At 31.5% G+C, this 13,254-nt stretch overlaps 1 protein-coding gene across 1 annotated transcript in view; it reads right to left on the bottom strand.

Moving 5' to 3' along the window:
- Positions 1 to 243: 243 nt before the first annotated feature.
- Positions 244 to 13,254, bottom strand: part of LOC124358425 (lactase-phlorizin hydrolase-like) — a 62,597-nt gene continuing 49,586 nt past the window's right edge. The window contains exons 14-20 of the mRNA XM_046810723.1: positions 12,085 to 12,277; positions 10,769 to 10,863; positions 8,036 to 8,183; positions 5,819 to 5,973; positions 4,478 to 4,612; positions 1,268 to 1,377; positions 244 to 498 (exon numbers count right to left, since the gene is read on the bottom strand). Coding sequence (XP_046666679.1) covers positions 246 to 498; positions 1,268 to 1,377; positions 4,478 to 4,612; positions 5,819 to 5,973; positions 8,036 to 8,183; positions 10,769 to 10,863; positions 12,085 to 12,277 — 1,089 coding nt within the window. The 3' untranslated portion in view covers positions 244 to 245. The remainder of the gene's footprint in view (positions 499 to 1,267; positions 1,378 to 4,477; positions 4,613 to 5,818; positions 5,974 to 8,035; positions 8,184 to 10,768; positions 10,864 to 12,084; positions 12,278 to 13,254) is intronic.

Here is a 13,254-nt window from a genome sequence, read left to right as displayed (position 1 = left end):
GGTTTCAAATTTATATTTAAATTATTAAAGGATATATTTGGGTGTTTCCAGACATAATATACACCCTATATATTATATATACAGATCATGCAAAAGTAAAACACTCATGTTTATTTTGTTATCACCGACAATATTTTCTGTTATTCATAAGAAATAAGATATCAAAAGTTTAGACTTTTTACAACTATCTTTTATTTTATTCAATTTTTAAAATTAGTTGACGGGATAAAAATTCAATTCTGATTTTAATCATCCCCATATATGTATTTTCTGTAATCTTCTAATAATTTTTTCTCTTTTTCACTCATTACTTTGTTGGCAGCTACCAAGTTTTTGTGATCTGTCTTGTTTTTGAGATGATAATCTTTTTTAACAACAAATGGCACAATAGGTATTAAACGAGTTGTTAGCAGATCTTTGAAATATTCTGCAGATTTTTTCTTTCTCCTTGGTCTAGCTGGATCATTAAAATCAACCCAGTATAAGCCAAATCGCTCTCTGAAAAAGTGCAAAAGTATTTTATCAAAATAAGAAACATTTCAACAGTAAAAATACTGAAAATAATACACTGTAATACCAGATAAATATCTAGAAATTATTTTATCCACAAGGGGTTTTGAACTTTTCTTCATAATGTCTGATGTTTTGTATTACAGAATAGTAAAGAGTAGTATTCTGTATTATTCTATTGTATCACTCTATTAGTTTTTGACTGTTGAACCCTCATCATCATCTTTTAGGATTAATTATATTTCAATGACGGCTCTAATAAATAACTAGGTATCATCTTATTTTGATGGGTTGTTAACTGAATAAAGTTTTCTTGCTGTAAAACATCAAGTTTTGAATGGATGTATTTTCCTATTGTAGTAATTATTGAGAGAAATTTGGTAAATACAACTCAAACTACATATTATCAATTAGTTGAATTTCTCTCCTTGAGATTGGTGCTGTTGAGATCTCACTCTACTTAATGTTCATTGAAAGTTTTCAATTTGGTCATTATTCTTCATTATGAATATTAGGTTTGCATTTTGCAATTCACACAGAATATTTTATTTTTGATAAACTACAGCACTGTAAATTCATTTGGAACACATTATCTTTGAAGGTAAATAACAAATCATGTTTGGTCACAAACTGTAACATTCTAGTGCACTGAATATACAACAACTTCAGAGTATAATATTACTAAAACTGTTTTAGATGTTGTACTATACACAGGATAATTTTCTTAAAAACTTAAAAACCTCAGGAAAAAACTTACGTGTATCCTCTGCTCCATTCAAAATTATCTAAAAGACTCCAAGCAGTATATCCAACAACATTGCACTTGCTATTGCCACGATAAGCAAGTAACAAATTGAAAAGATAATCCTGTAACAAAAAGACTATGCAATATATTTTTAAAACATTGAAGAAATATTTTTAATAGAATTTGTCTTACTATTATACCAGATCTGAGTCATTACTGTAGTAACCCAACAATTTTAAAAACAAATTGTGTTCACTTTGTTTCGAAACTTGCAAAATGTTTTATTTATGTGATAAGCTTTGACTATGCTTGGAAAGGCATATTCCACTAACTCAATTTAAAATTTCAAGGTACGCTATTCTTCCTGCCCTTCCACTATGACCTTATCCTTGACAATGGTTTGAGGCAATATTAATTGCATTATTTCACAAAAGGCAGGACTATGTCGTGTAGCACACTTTAATATTGATATCCTCAATCTGACAGATTCAGAGATTCAATGATTGTTTGATCTTCATGGTCAGTAATTTCTATTATTGATGCCCATCTCAAGTACAAGTACAACATAGTGACAAATATCCCTAACAATGGCACTTGTAATTGAGATCAAAACAGCAGTCTGATAACGATGCAGAAGAAGCCTTAAAAAGGAGATGTCGCTGATACAGGAGATCAACAGACATATTTCATCTTATTTGTAGATAAGTAATTTCAGCAATCAATGCATGTGACATTGCAAACTTAATTAAAAATTCCAAAAAGAACAATAAAACCTTCCACAAAATAATCAAAAATACATCAGGTTCAGTATCGTCTAACAATGTCAAGCTGATAATTCAGAATGAGCTCATTAGAAACCTTATACCAGTGTATGACTTCTCAGTGGCCAAGATATGGTGGATTTTTGTTGTGTTTGTCATATCTCAATGTGGGACAGTCACATACCAATTGGCTTCAAGGTGTCACCTCCTGTCGTTGACCAAGTAATTCAAAAATTGTATTAAAAATAAACCAACAACAAAAATACACTCCCACATGGCTAATAATAAGATGCTATCAACATAATCTTAGCCTTCTGATAAAAATATACTTTTCTATCAATGATGAAGTTTTCACTTTTTTCTAAAATTGTTGAGAATTTCAATTTTCTACGAGGTTACATTACCCTTACTCCTTGATTAATTATTGCTATATTTCACAATTTTCCAGATTTCCAGTCAAGTTTATCAAAAACTTACAAAATCAACACTCCAAACTTCTGGTAAACATAATCTTTTTCCTGTAACAAATTATTATCTAACAAGATATTTTAACTACAAATTTCTTTAATTAATCATTTTTTATATAATTGGAGAAACCATTGAGAATCAAAGCCAGCCGGTGTCTTCCTTGATCTATCAAAAGCATTTGATTGTGTTTGATACAAACAATTTTCCTGCATAAAACTGAGTGATATTATATAAAAAGTCCATCTTGAATGTACAAACTTGCATCATAATAATAGAACAAAATTTTTTGAAATTTCAAATAATCCCCACCATCATACCTAAAACTCCATTTTGTAACACCTTATTTTAACCGTCTTAATGAAATAAGGACAATGGTGAAAATTAGAGTCTCTAGGTTGCCTATGTCAAAAAAGCATCCAACTGAAGGTATAATTTTACTTTTGTACAAACAATATGCATTAGGATTAAATTTGTTTTCTTGGTATCATTGGTTTTGTTCTCATCAAGAACTTCAATTTGGTTTTACTCAATAGATTTGATCAACATTTTTTGAGGAGGACATCTATCAGAATCGTTCACAGGTATTATTATTTTCATACTCAAACTAAGAAAATTCCTTCCTATTAAGAAAATTTAAAATTCTCAAATGTCCAAACATTAAGATAGAGAAAGGGTGTGACCTTTACAATACCTAATACAATCTTCCATGTCTCTTGTTAGCAAATCATTATTTAATAAATCATAATCTAGCTGAAACAAGACACCTGTGTGCCAACCAGAGACCACTACTATCTATTGCTGTCTTGCACAACGAACAACAAGAACAGGTAACCAATTTTAGAGCGAGGTTTCTTGTGTATAGTATTCTATTAAGGTGATGTTACCCCAGGTGCGGTTGCCTCTAACTGGTGTACAGGTATACCTTCCAGTTGAACCAACACTGGTAAAGCAAAAACCGCAGGGAATCTTATATCTGAGGAAACCTAAGGATGTCCAGGATCAACACATCACTAACTGTAAATGTTGAGATATTGGTAAAAGGGTTGATCGATAGGTTTATTTTACTGTGGAGGATGACTATTGCTGTAGATGAACCTCTCTTATTGTTGTCGTAGGGTGTTTTCTCAAGAAATGCTCTGTAAAGAGCAATATAATGGATAATTTTTGACACATCAAGAGCACATTTAAGAATAATTTAAGTAACATAATTAAAAATATTTCTCCTTCTTATAAAACCTAACTTTTTGAGAATCTACACATACTTTAAACTTTCTGGGGTGTAAGCAAAACTCCTCATTTACTTTACTTGGATGTGAATGTTGTCAATGAATTCATGCTAATCTCAAGTAAAAGCTCTTTGGCAGTTTGGGCATACAAATTCATTTATAATTAGAGGAACGTGACAATGGTAAAATAATAGTGAATTTGGTGGTGAAGAAGGTCCCAAACTGAACTGATAAAAGAAAGATATGAACAATTTACTTTCAAGCCACTGCCCTGACATCCCATTCTGCTTCTAATCATTAGGTTACAATGCATTATTTCTGATCCTTCATAATCCTTCTCATTATTATCTTATTTATTACCATGTATATGTCCTGGATAACATATGTAAAGCCTACTGATAGTGTTGTCTTAGTGTTTTTATATTTTTCAGTTGTAGATATAAATAAAATGCACATTTCATCAAGACAATTGTAATTTATAATGTGAGTCATTAGGGTGTAAAACCTTCAGTTATAAAACACAGTAAACTTATTTCAGTTGACTGGGGCTTGAACAAGTTGCAGTAATATGTATTGCAGTAAACAAATTTGCAGATGATTGCACAGTGCTGTTACATTATTTTACTCAAGATAGTCACAACAAAAATATGAAAAGCAGACATAAGTTTGATTAACAAGAAACAAATTTGTAGACATGATTGATAGAATCAAAATTTTTTCAATTAAGTCAGAGATACGAAAATTATGTTTATCAACCAAAAACTCACACTATAGTACTTGATCCTGTCATCATCTTTTAATCCACTGTTGGAGCTGATCCCGTTCTCAGTGATGAACACTGGTGGGTTGTTGTACATGATTCTGATGTGATCGAGTATACCTCTCATACCCTCTGGCACCACCTACAAAAAACCTCTTAATTTAGTTTAAGGTTGGAAACATAGGTTATAATATACATTAACAACTGGCAAAGCATCTCACTCTTACAGTGGTTAGTAGTGTAGAGGAAGGGAGCAATTTGATTCATATAATTACACTGTTTTGTATAAGAAATTATTAATTGTCAGCACCCCAGTTTTGTTGGGTGTCAAAATAGAAGGCTGTAAAAAGGTTAAAAATATTATTCATTTTTTCTCAGATCATTTTATTCTTTTACCAATACAGAATTAAAACCAACTGTCAGACAAGTAAATAATACTTATAACACCATCAGCCAGCAATATCAAAAGAATAAAAGTACCACTTTCAGCCATATACTGTAGTTGGTCTAAATGATTGCCGGATGCTTACTTAACATTAGAAGATTTTGAAAGAGTCTAACTCCTGATTTTCTTTTTAAAGTGAGATACCTTGAAGTATTAAAAAAAATTATAACCAGTGCTCAATTTCTAGAACTGTAGATTGCAGAACACACATGGAGTGTTTGGAATACTTACTAGAAGAAAGGAAGGGGTCAGGCCCTTCTTTCAAAACTTTTGAAAATATGAGGTCTCTAAACAGTGTTTTTATATATTTTTACGGGAAGGAGAAAGTTTCATGCTCATACCAAAAGTGTTCATATTTTGAGATAAAGGGTATCAAAACACAATTCTGGTGTTTTCCACCTCAGATCGAGCTGATTATAATCCTAATAATTGTTTCCTTTTATACTATAAGTAGCAATTATTAAAAAAAAAACAGATAACACTAACAATAAGAAGTCAGTTAATTTGTAACTTAGTTTGAATATTTTGAGTAAAAAGATTTTGTTTAAGGAGTCATTCATAGAATTAGAATTAGGTAGTAGGTATAGTGAAATATTTATACACTTTTAAATTTAGCATAGAAAGTGTATCTTCCTTCCACTTCTAAGTTATAAAGTTCGGAAACCTCCATTACCTAAGAATCACATATATTATATACTAAAAATCAAAATATCTGTATCAAGTATGTGAAAGAATACAGTAGTGTAACTGCAAAGGAGTGATATTGGTCAAAACTGTGGCAAAATCACTTTACAGACTGTGTGATATTTGTAAATATTTGCCCCTTTTGTGATGTCAACATTTAATAAGATTCATGTAGGTATTCGTTAGATTATGATAAACATACAGGTAACAATATATAACCTTGAACATAGAAGTGTTTCCAGAAGCCCATGAGGGATCATTACTCAATGTAACTCCAGCATCTCTCACAAAAGCAGGCTGAGTCTCATCATATTCATCCGAATGAGATACCACAACAGACGTGTAGTGGTTGAGTCCAAAGATGTCAGAACTTCCTAAAATTTCAGATTTGTAAATATAACTTACATTATATTTCTTTGCATTATCCGTTTATTAATGAAGACAGAAAAATATAAATCTGTTATTATATCAAAACTGTTTAACACACTCACTTTGGTTCCAATGTACGTATTTCAGATACTGCAATACACTCCAAATTGACTGCAATTGTACTGTAGGTGGCATCACTACATTAAGGATGTTAGAGAGAGGGTAAATTAGGCTCTGTTTTCATTAAAGAACAATCATTCAGTGCTAATGTCATGAGCATAACATTAACCAAAAACTTAAATTTTAACTGTTTCCACACATTTTACAATACATTGATGAACAATGGGGTGATGACCAGCCATGGCTCTAAGGTTCTCTAGACCTTTATAAGGCATAACCATCACTAAGTGATAATGTATGACTATGTTTTTTTTTTTTATCAACCAAGGCTTTTTATAGACCCGAGACAGATCAACTATACAGGGGTGCCCAACCGTTTTTACTCAAGGGCCACATTGTAAACCCTTTATGGACAGGCGGGCCAACATCCCAGGGGATTTGGAACCGCAAACAAAACGTATTGCCCGGGGTTTGTTCCAGAAATCTTGTGCAAAATATGAGTTTTAAGGTTATTTGGCCCTTGTTTCCTGATTATTGTAATTTCTTATTATTTATTAGTTGTTAGGTAAAGGTTTATAATAATATTATGTTTTTAGGTTCTTTTAGTAGAAATAAATATAAACTCAGATTTTTGGATGTTTGCTCTAATTCTGAGGGAACAATAAAAAAGTCACCAATAAATTGAATACATTGATTTAAATTAATCCAAGGACATACAAATTACGTGGCGATTGGTGACCTTGAGTTGGGTAGGGGTTACGTCGCCGCACCGCGCGCTGTGCCGTGCTTTACGCGCGCTCTGTTCGCCAGCCGGCAGCCACCACCGTAGTCAGTGAAATCTGTCTGCAACTACTTTACTTCTTTCAACACTCATACTCCAACAAATGAATACGGCTCGTTCTACGTGAAATCGGCTGGGCTGCTTGCTTCTCAAAATTTGTATTTATTTAATTTTTCAAATGCTTGTAAACAAATTTGGTTGTTTTGGCAACAAGACGGGCCACATAAAACTGACTCGCGGGCCGGATTCGGCCCGCGGGCCGTAGGTTGGGCAGCCCTGAACTATAGTATTAGAAAATAGGAAATGCGGACACGCCCAAGTAGTTTCTTACAAGTGCAGGGGACAGGATCTGTCACGTTTTCACCATGTTAATTATGTGATGCACTTCCTCAATCACACCCAGATTTGAGTTATTTTTAATTTATCCTAAAGTAATTAATATATATATATATATATAGATTGGTAAACATATATCAAGAAAACTTATATGAAACAACATATAATACGCTGAAATTGTTACAGGTTAGTGTTAAATCCATTTTGTAAAATGTCAGAGGTTCCTTGACATAACTATGGTAGATATGTGTATTGGATTAGAAGTTACTCTATACTGATATATTTTTATTTTAAATTATTTATTATAAAAATTATTTTGAATAACGGGAGAGATGAGAAGAATGCTATTTGTAAGGAAATTAATGTTTTTCATTCCTTTATGTGTATTATTCTTTTACGTTCCACCTTCTTTAGAAAAATTTCAGCTGTATCACACATATATGGTCTTTAAATTAATTTATTTTCCATTACTTAGTTATTTTTATTTAAAATGTAGAAAATAATCTAAATTTATAAAATGAATATTTCTGTACTTTGTTAAAATTTGCAATTGTTAGCATAATTTACATTTGATGATTTTTTGTAGTTAAAAAAGATTAACATTTAGCTTTGAAGATAAGCAACACACATACTCCTGTCATGCTATAAGTGATACCTTTAGATTTTATGAGTTTATGATTATGTATTATCATAGTTCAAGATTGGTAACTAAGATGATTTTTAATATATTCACCTGGATTAATAGAAGACCTACTTTTTTTCATCAGAAGATATAAGGACATTACACATAAAGTACTATAGCATAATTTCAACATTTATTTCTAAAATACCTCTGATTTCCTTAATTTCTTCCTTAGTAAACCTAGGTAGACGTGAACTATTCCTCCCCTCCTTTTTGCTGAGAAAGTCTATACGTTCCCTGACGATTCTTGGATAGTCACCTTCTTTGGAAAAAATTGGATGTGCAAATAGTCCAAGCTTAAAGAACAGATACATTTAAATCCAGTTAATGAAAATCCTAGAGTATTTTGTATTAATTAAATAAATTTGTGATTCTCTATAGCCTCCTTGATATTCAATAAGACTCTAAAAATGTTTTAAGAATATAAATTTAGGTTCATCTTTTTTATTTTTTACAAAAACTAAGCTTTGACCCTCAAACAAAATTGTTCACAATAAAACGAGACAATCCAGTACAACAGTACTTCAGGACAGAAACAATATACAACTTTTGTACTTGTATTGCAACTGAAAAAGACAATCTCTTACTACAGTACTGTGTTATATATCCAATAATCCACACTTGTTGTACTTATTGTTATTTTTTAAACTTGGTAAACAAGACAATTCCACTTCAACAGTACTGTAAGACAGTACTATTTTTTGTTAGCTGATGTTCTCTCTGTGGAAAAAGAAAATCCAGTTAAATAATATTGTAAAGCAGATTCTTTTAACTTATATGTACAAGTGTGGCATCTTGTCACATATTTACTACGTGTAGGAGCTATTTACATGATACTAGATCATTTTATTTATAAAAGAACAAATCTTTCCGCAAGTATCTGAGACGCAGATGGGAATATATTCTTACCACAGTCTTTTACAACGAGTGCTCTTTTAAAAATCACTGAAGATATACGTTCGGCAATGGACAAAAGGCTTGTTACTATTTTAACGCTTTTTGATTTTTCTAAGGCTTTTGACTGCGTTTACCACCCATTGCTTCTTTTGAAATTGTCTAAAATCGGATTCTCTGATGGCTGTGTGGAGTGGTTTGGGTCGTATCTGTCAGGTCGTCAGCAGTGTGTTAGGTCTAACGACAAAGACTCCTACTGGAAACCTGTGAATCGAGGGGTGCCACAGGGCTCTGTCCTTGGCCCTCTTCTTTTTTCAATTTACATCGACGATTTGACTGCTATGATCAAACACTGATTTTTTCACCTGTATGCCGACGATTTACAAATTTACAACCACTTTTCCATTTCGAACTATCTAAACATTGTTGCTGACATGAACACTGACATTGACGCTATTGCAACGTGGGCCTTCAAACACGGACTGAAACTTAACGAAAGCAAGACTCAAACTATTCTTATTGGAACTTCCAGACTTCTGAGCGGTATCGACTTGAACAACACTCCTACACTCATTTTGAACGGTCATCCTCTTTCATACAGTGACAAGGTCAAAAATCTTGGACTGACTATTACAAAAACTCTTAGTAGGGCCAATAATGTTACTGAGACTTGTGGCAGGGTGTTTGCTGGTATTCATAGTCTTAAGCAATTTGCTATTTATTTACCTTTGAATTTGAAAGTAATGCTAGTGAAGACCCTGATTTTCTGCCATTTCAATTACTGTAGCGAAGTTATAAATGACATGACGGTTGAGCTTTCGGACAGATTACAACGTGCTCAAAATTATTGTGTTCGCTTTATCTTCAACCTCAGACGATATGACCATATAACACCCTTCATCAATCAGTTACATCTGTTAAAGTTGAATCTACTCCGTCAGTTCCACATTCTCAGCATGTTACATTCTATTTTGTATAACGATCATTCCCCTTCCTATCTGTCTGAACGCTTTTCTTTCATTTCTGAAACAAGCAATTGGAATACTCGACGTGGAGCCTCTCTGTTATCTATTCCTGTTCATAGATCCTCTATTTACAGTAAATCATTCACAGTCTCTGCTTGTCGACTTTGGAATAATCTCCCGGATCATATTAGAGGTATTCGTAGTCGGGAACGGTTTCGGGGGGTGCTTAGGGACCATCTGTTTTGGGCCTCTTCGGGTTGACGATATCGTGGCATAGGGTATGGGACGATGGCTTTGTATGAATGGTGATGGATGAATGTCTGTTAAATTCCTTGTAAGTTTTATTCTATGTATTTATTTTTAGTTTCATAGAAAACCTTTGTTTCATTTTATTACTTTATATAAATAGATATTATAATTTTCGATTGTAAAATAGTAATGTAAACTGTATTGTGGCTCTTATTTTACAGTAATAGTAGAGTTTATTAATTTATGGTTAGGTGTAAGAGAGGACTTAATAGTCCTAACCTCGCCAATTGAATATGTTTTACGTTGTATTCAATAAAGTCATTTTTCATTTCATTTCATTTCATTTCATTTTAATTAAGTAATACTTCACTGAATAAAAAACCTTTGAAATTAATTGTTTTAGAAAGAAGGGTGAAGCCTAGGCTCACGCTTAATGCAAAATAATTTAATTGCAATATGTATTTGATACAATATTTGAAATTTAATGACAATTGGCTCAGTGGTTAGCTTGTTAGACTTAGTGCTGTTCATTTGTTTGGCAACTGCGTTAAGGGCTGAATTAAAAATAATCCCATTTTTATTAAGCATTTGAAATTGAGCAGGTAGCAATATGATTATTGTGTATCCCATTTTTATTAAGCATTTGAAATTGAGCAGGTAGCAATATGATTATTGATTATTGTGTAGTTAACCTATGTAAAAGCTGTAAATGGTTTCTTTCTTACATAACAAAGCCTCGATGTACTATAATAAACTACTATACTCATGTTTACCTCAAACTGAGCCATCCTCGATGTTGCCTGTTTGTCTTCCAATGAGGTGGACAATGGGTAGAAGAATCTTGCATCCAAGGAGATAAATACACTTCCTGTAAAGATATTTATTTACTTAAAATTTTATAGGATAACCAGATGATATTCTGACTAAAATCAATATGAACATTGTCGTGTTTGGTGAGGGAAGTAGTATTTTTAGGGGTAAAAGCATTTGAGCCTTTAGTTAATATTTCTAACAAATCTATTTTTTTTCAACTACTGTATAATAGCCATTGGCCTGTCAAGAGATACTCAAGATAAAGAGAAAGTCTGAAATAATTTTAAAGGCGTTAACATTTGTTTTATTGCCCAGCACATGCACAATGCATAATCTAGAAATTTCAAAGTTTAAAACTGAGTAGCAGTAGTTATATTTTATACCACTTATTTAAATATCTAGACTAATCAAATATAAACAGTAGTTTAGCTATTCTTCTAAAAATGCACATCCTGCCTAGATAATGTTCTTTGGATGTTTGGTTTATGAGGAGTGGGAGAACCATTTTGGTTAGTCTTCAAGATTGGCTTTGCCTTATAGATGACAATATTCATGCCGGTCAAGAGCTTACTGAACATGATTTCTGGTTTACCGTGGAAGATATTTCATCAGAAGTGCGGTACAGAAGAAAATTTTTAAATCAATAATAAGTGTACACAGTAATTAAATCAAAATTGTTTTAAATGATTGTTTATATTTGATTTATCTCCTGTACTATAGTTGTAAGTGTAAACAACAATTAATTGGATAGTACTATTATCCAATATAGTATTCATGTGTTGTCTAAATAAATACCATTGGCAAAACAACATGGTAACTCAAAAAGCTGAGTTTTGTAATCGCAATTATGAATAAAACATTTATATAAAACTCGTACCCAACGTATGCACTGAGCAGACACTAATTATTATATTTAACATCAGAAATAAGCTGTTCTGTTGAAAACACAATACTTCGTTTACAAGTTCGCCAATTTTGATGTTGCATGGTGCAAAAGTCATGCACATTTTGGCAACATCTACAATATACTTATTTATATCTGTGCAAATCATTTGCTAGCTATTGTATTATTGTATGTAATGGGTGAAATCAGATCAAAAGTATCTTTATGTAGCTACTTACTACTTATAATAAAGGAATAATGCACAGAACCAATAATTAAAACATTGTCAAAACATGGACCAGAATACTCAATCCATCATTTCCATATGTTTTTAGTGGTTATGGTGGTTACATACAAAATAAGAAATTTATCCAATGATCAACCCTTACAAACCATTGTATTTGGGTTTAAACTCTCTCTGATAGAGACGGTAAGCCTTAGCATGTGCTCTGATGAGTGTGTGAGCTGCTAGGTAGTCGGCCACCCCAGACTGGAAGATATGAGGAGCCAGAACAGGAGTAGAGTTGGTCTGTCCATATCCAAGCATCACATTCTTGGGCTCGTTTATTGTTATCCACCATTTCACCTTTAGTACAAAACATGTGTTAGTGTGGATATGCTTAGATTAGAATGTTATATTATTTAAAATATTATAAATTAATCATTCCCGCCACAAGAATTTCTAGAAATTAGTATTTTTTAACTTTGACTGATAAATTAAAAATTTTGAAGTCCAAAACCGATTTATAAATTAAATTTTATTCCTAAATATTCAATAATATCTTTATATATATATATATATATATATATATATATATATATATATATATATATATATATATATATAAATTAAGTAAGTAAAGTTTTTAAAATAAATAAAGCAGACAAATATATAGACATTTGCACAAAATCCACTTTTTCTTTTAATGATTAAAAAACTGATATTTCCACTGAAAAACTAAATTCTTATTTTTTTAACTATTACAATATTTGTTTATATTATAATGTGTGCTTGAAGTGGAAGTAAAATATAACTAATTTATAATATATATGCAATGTGTTTGCCCATTATTCCAGTCAGAAAATAGATCCACAGAATGAATGCACATAGAAAGTTATGTCTTCCCTGTTCCTTCTATATAAACATTGAGATCAAAATTAAAAATAAACTCACAAAAATTAAAATAAGTACAGTTGTATTATTTTGTATAATTATTTCAACTTATTGTAACTTATACATTAGTTTAAGTTTTATTATGAGTAAGTAAAATGGTTGTAAACATTAATAATAAAACAGAAATGATTTTAATGTTTTCTTTGCTTGCTATTTTTTTTATTTAAGAGAGAATTGTATATAATTCAGCCAGTATTAATGGTATCAGTGTTGTATAATAATTTTCACAGACCAAAATAATTAATTTGTTCAGATTGTTTAATTTATTTAAGTGAACGAGTTACACAAAATTGTGACGTTTTATTTATTACTTGTACAATAAAAATTATTCCTACAATATATAACACTTTTCCACTGTACTTAGAGAGCAATATTTAATTTCATTATGC

This window comes from Homalodisca vitripennis, chromosome 3, assembly GCF_021130785.1.
Source record: "Homalodisca vitripennis isolate AUS2020 chromosome 3, UT_GWSS_2.1, whole genome shotgun sequence".
In the NCBI taxonomy this organism is placed as follows: domain Eukaryota; kingdom Metazoa; phylum Arthropoda; class Insecta; order Hemiptera; family Cicadellidae; genus Homalodisca; species Homalodisca vitripennis.
Note: the sequence above shows the minus strand (reverse complement) of the source record. Positions and strands in the feature narration are given on the sequence as shown.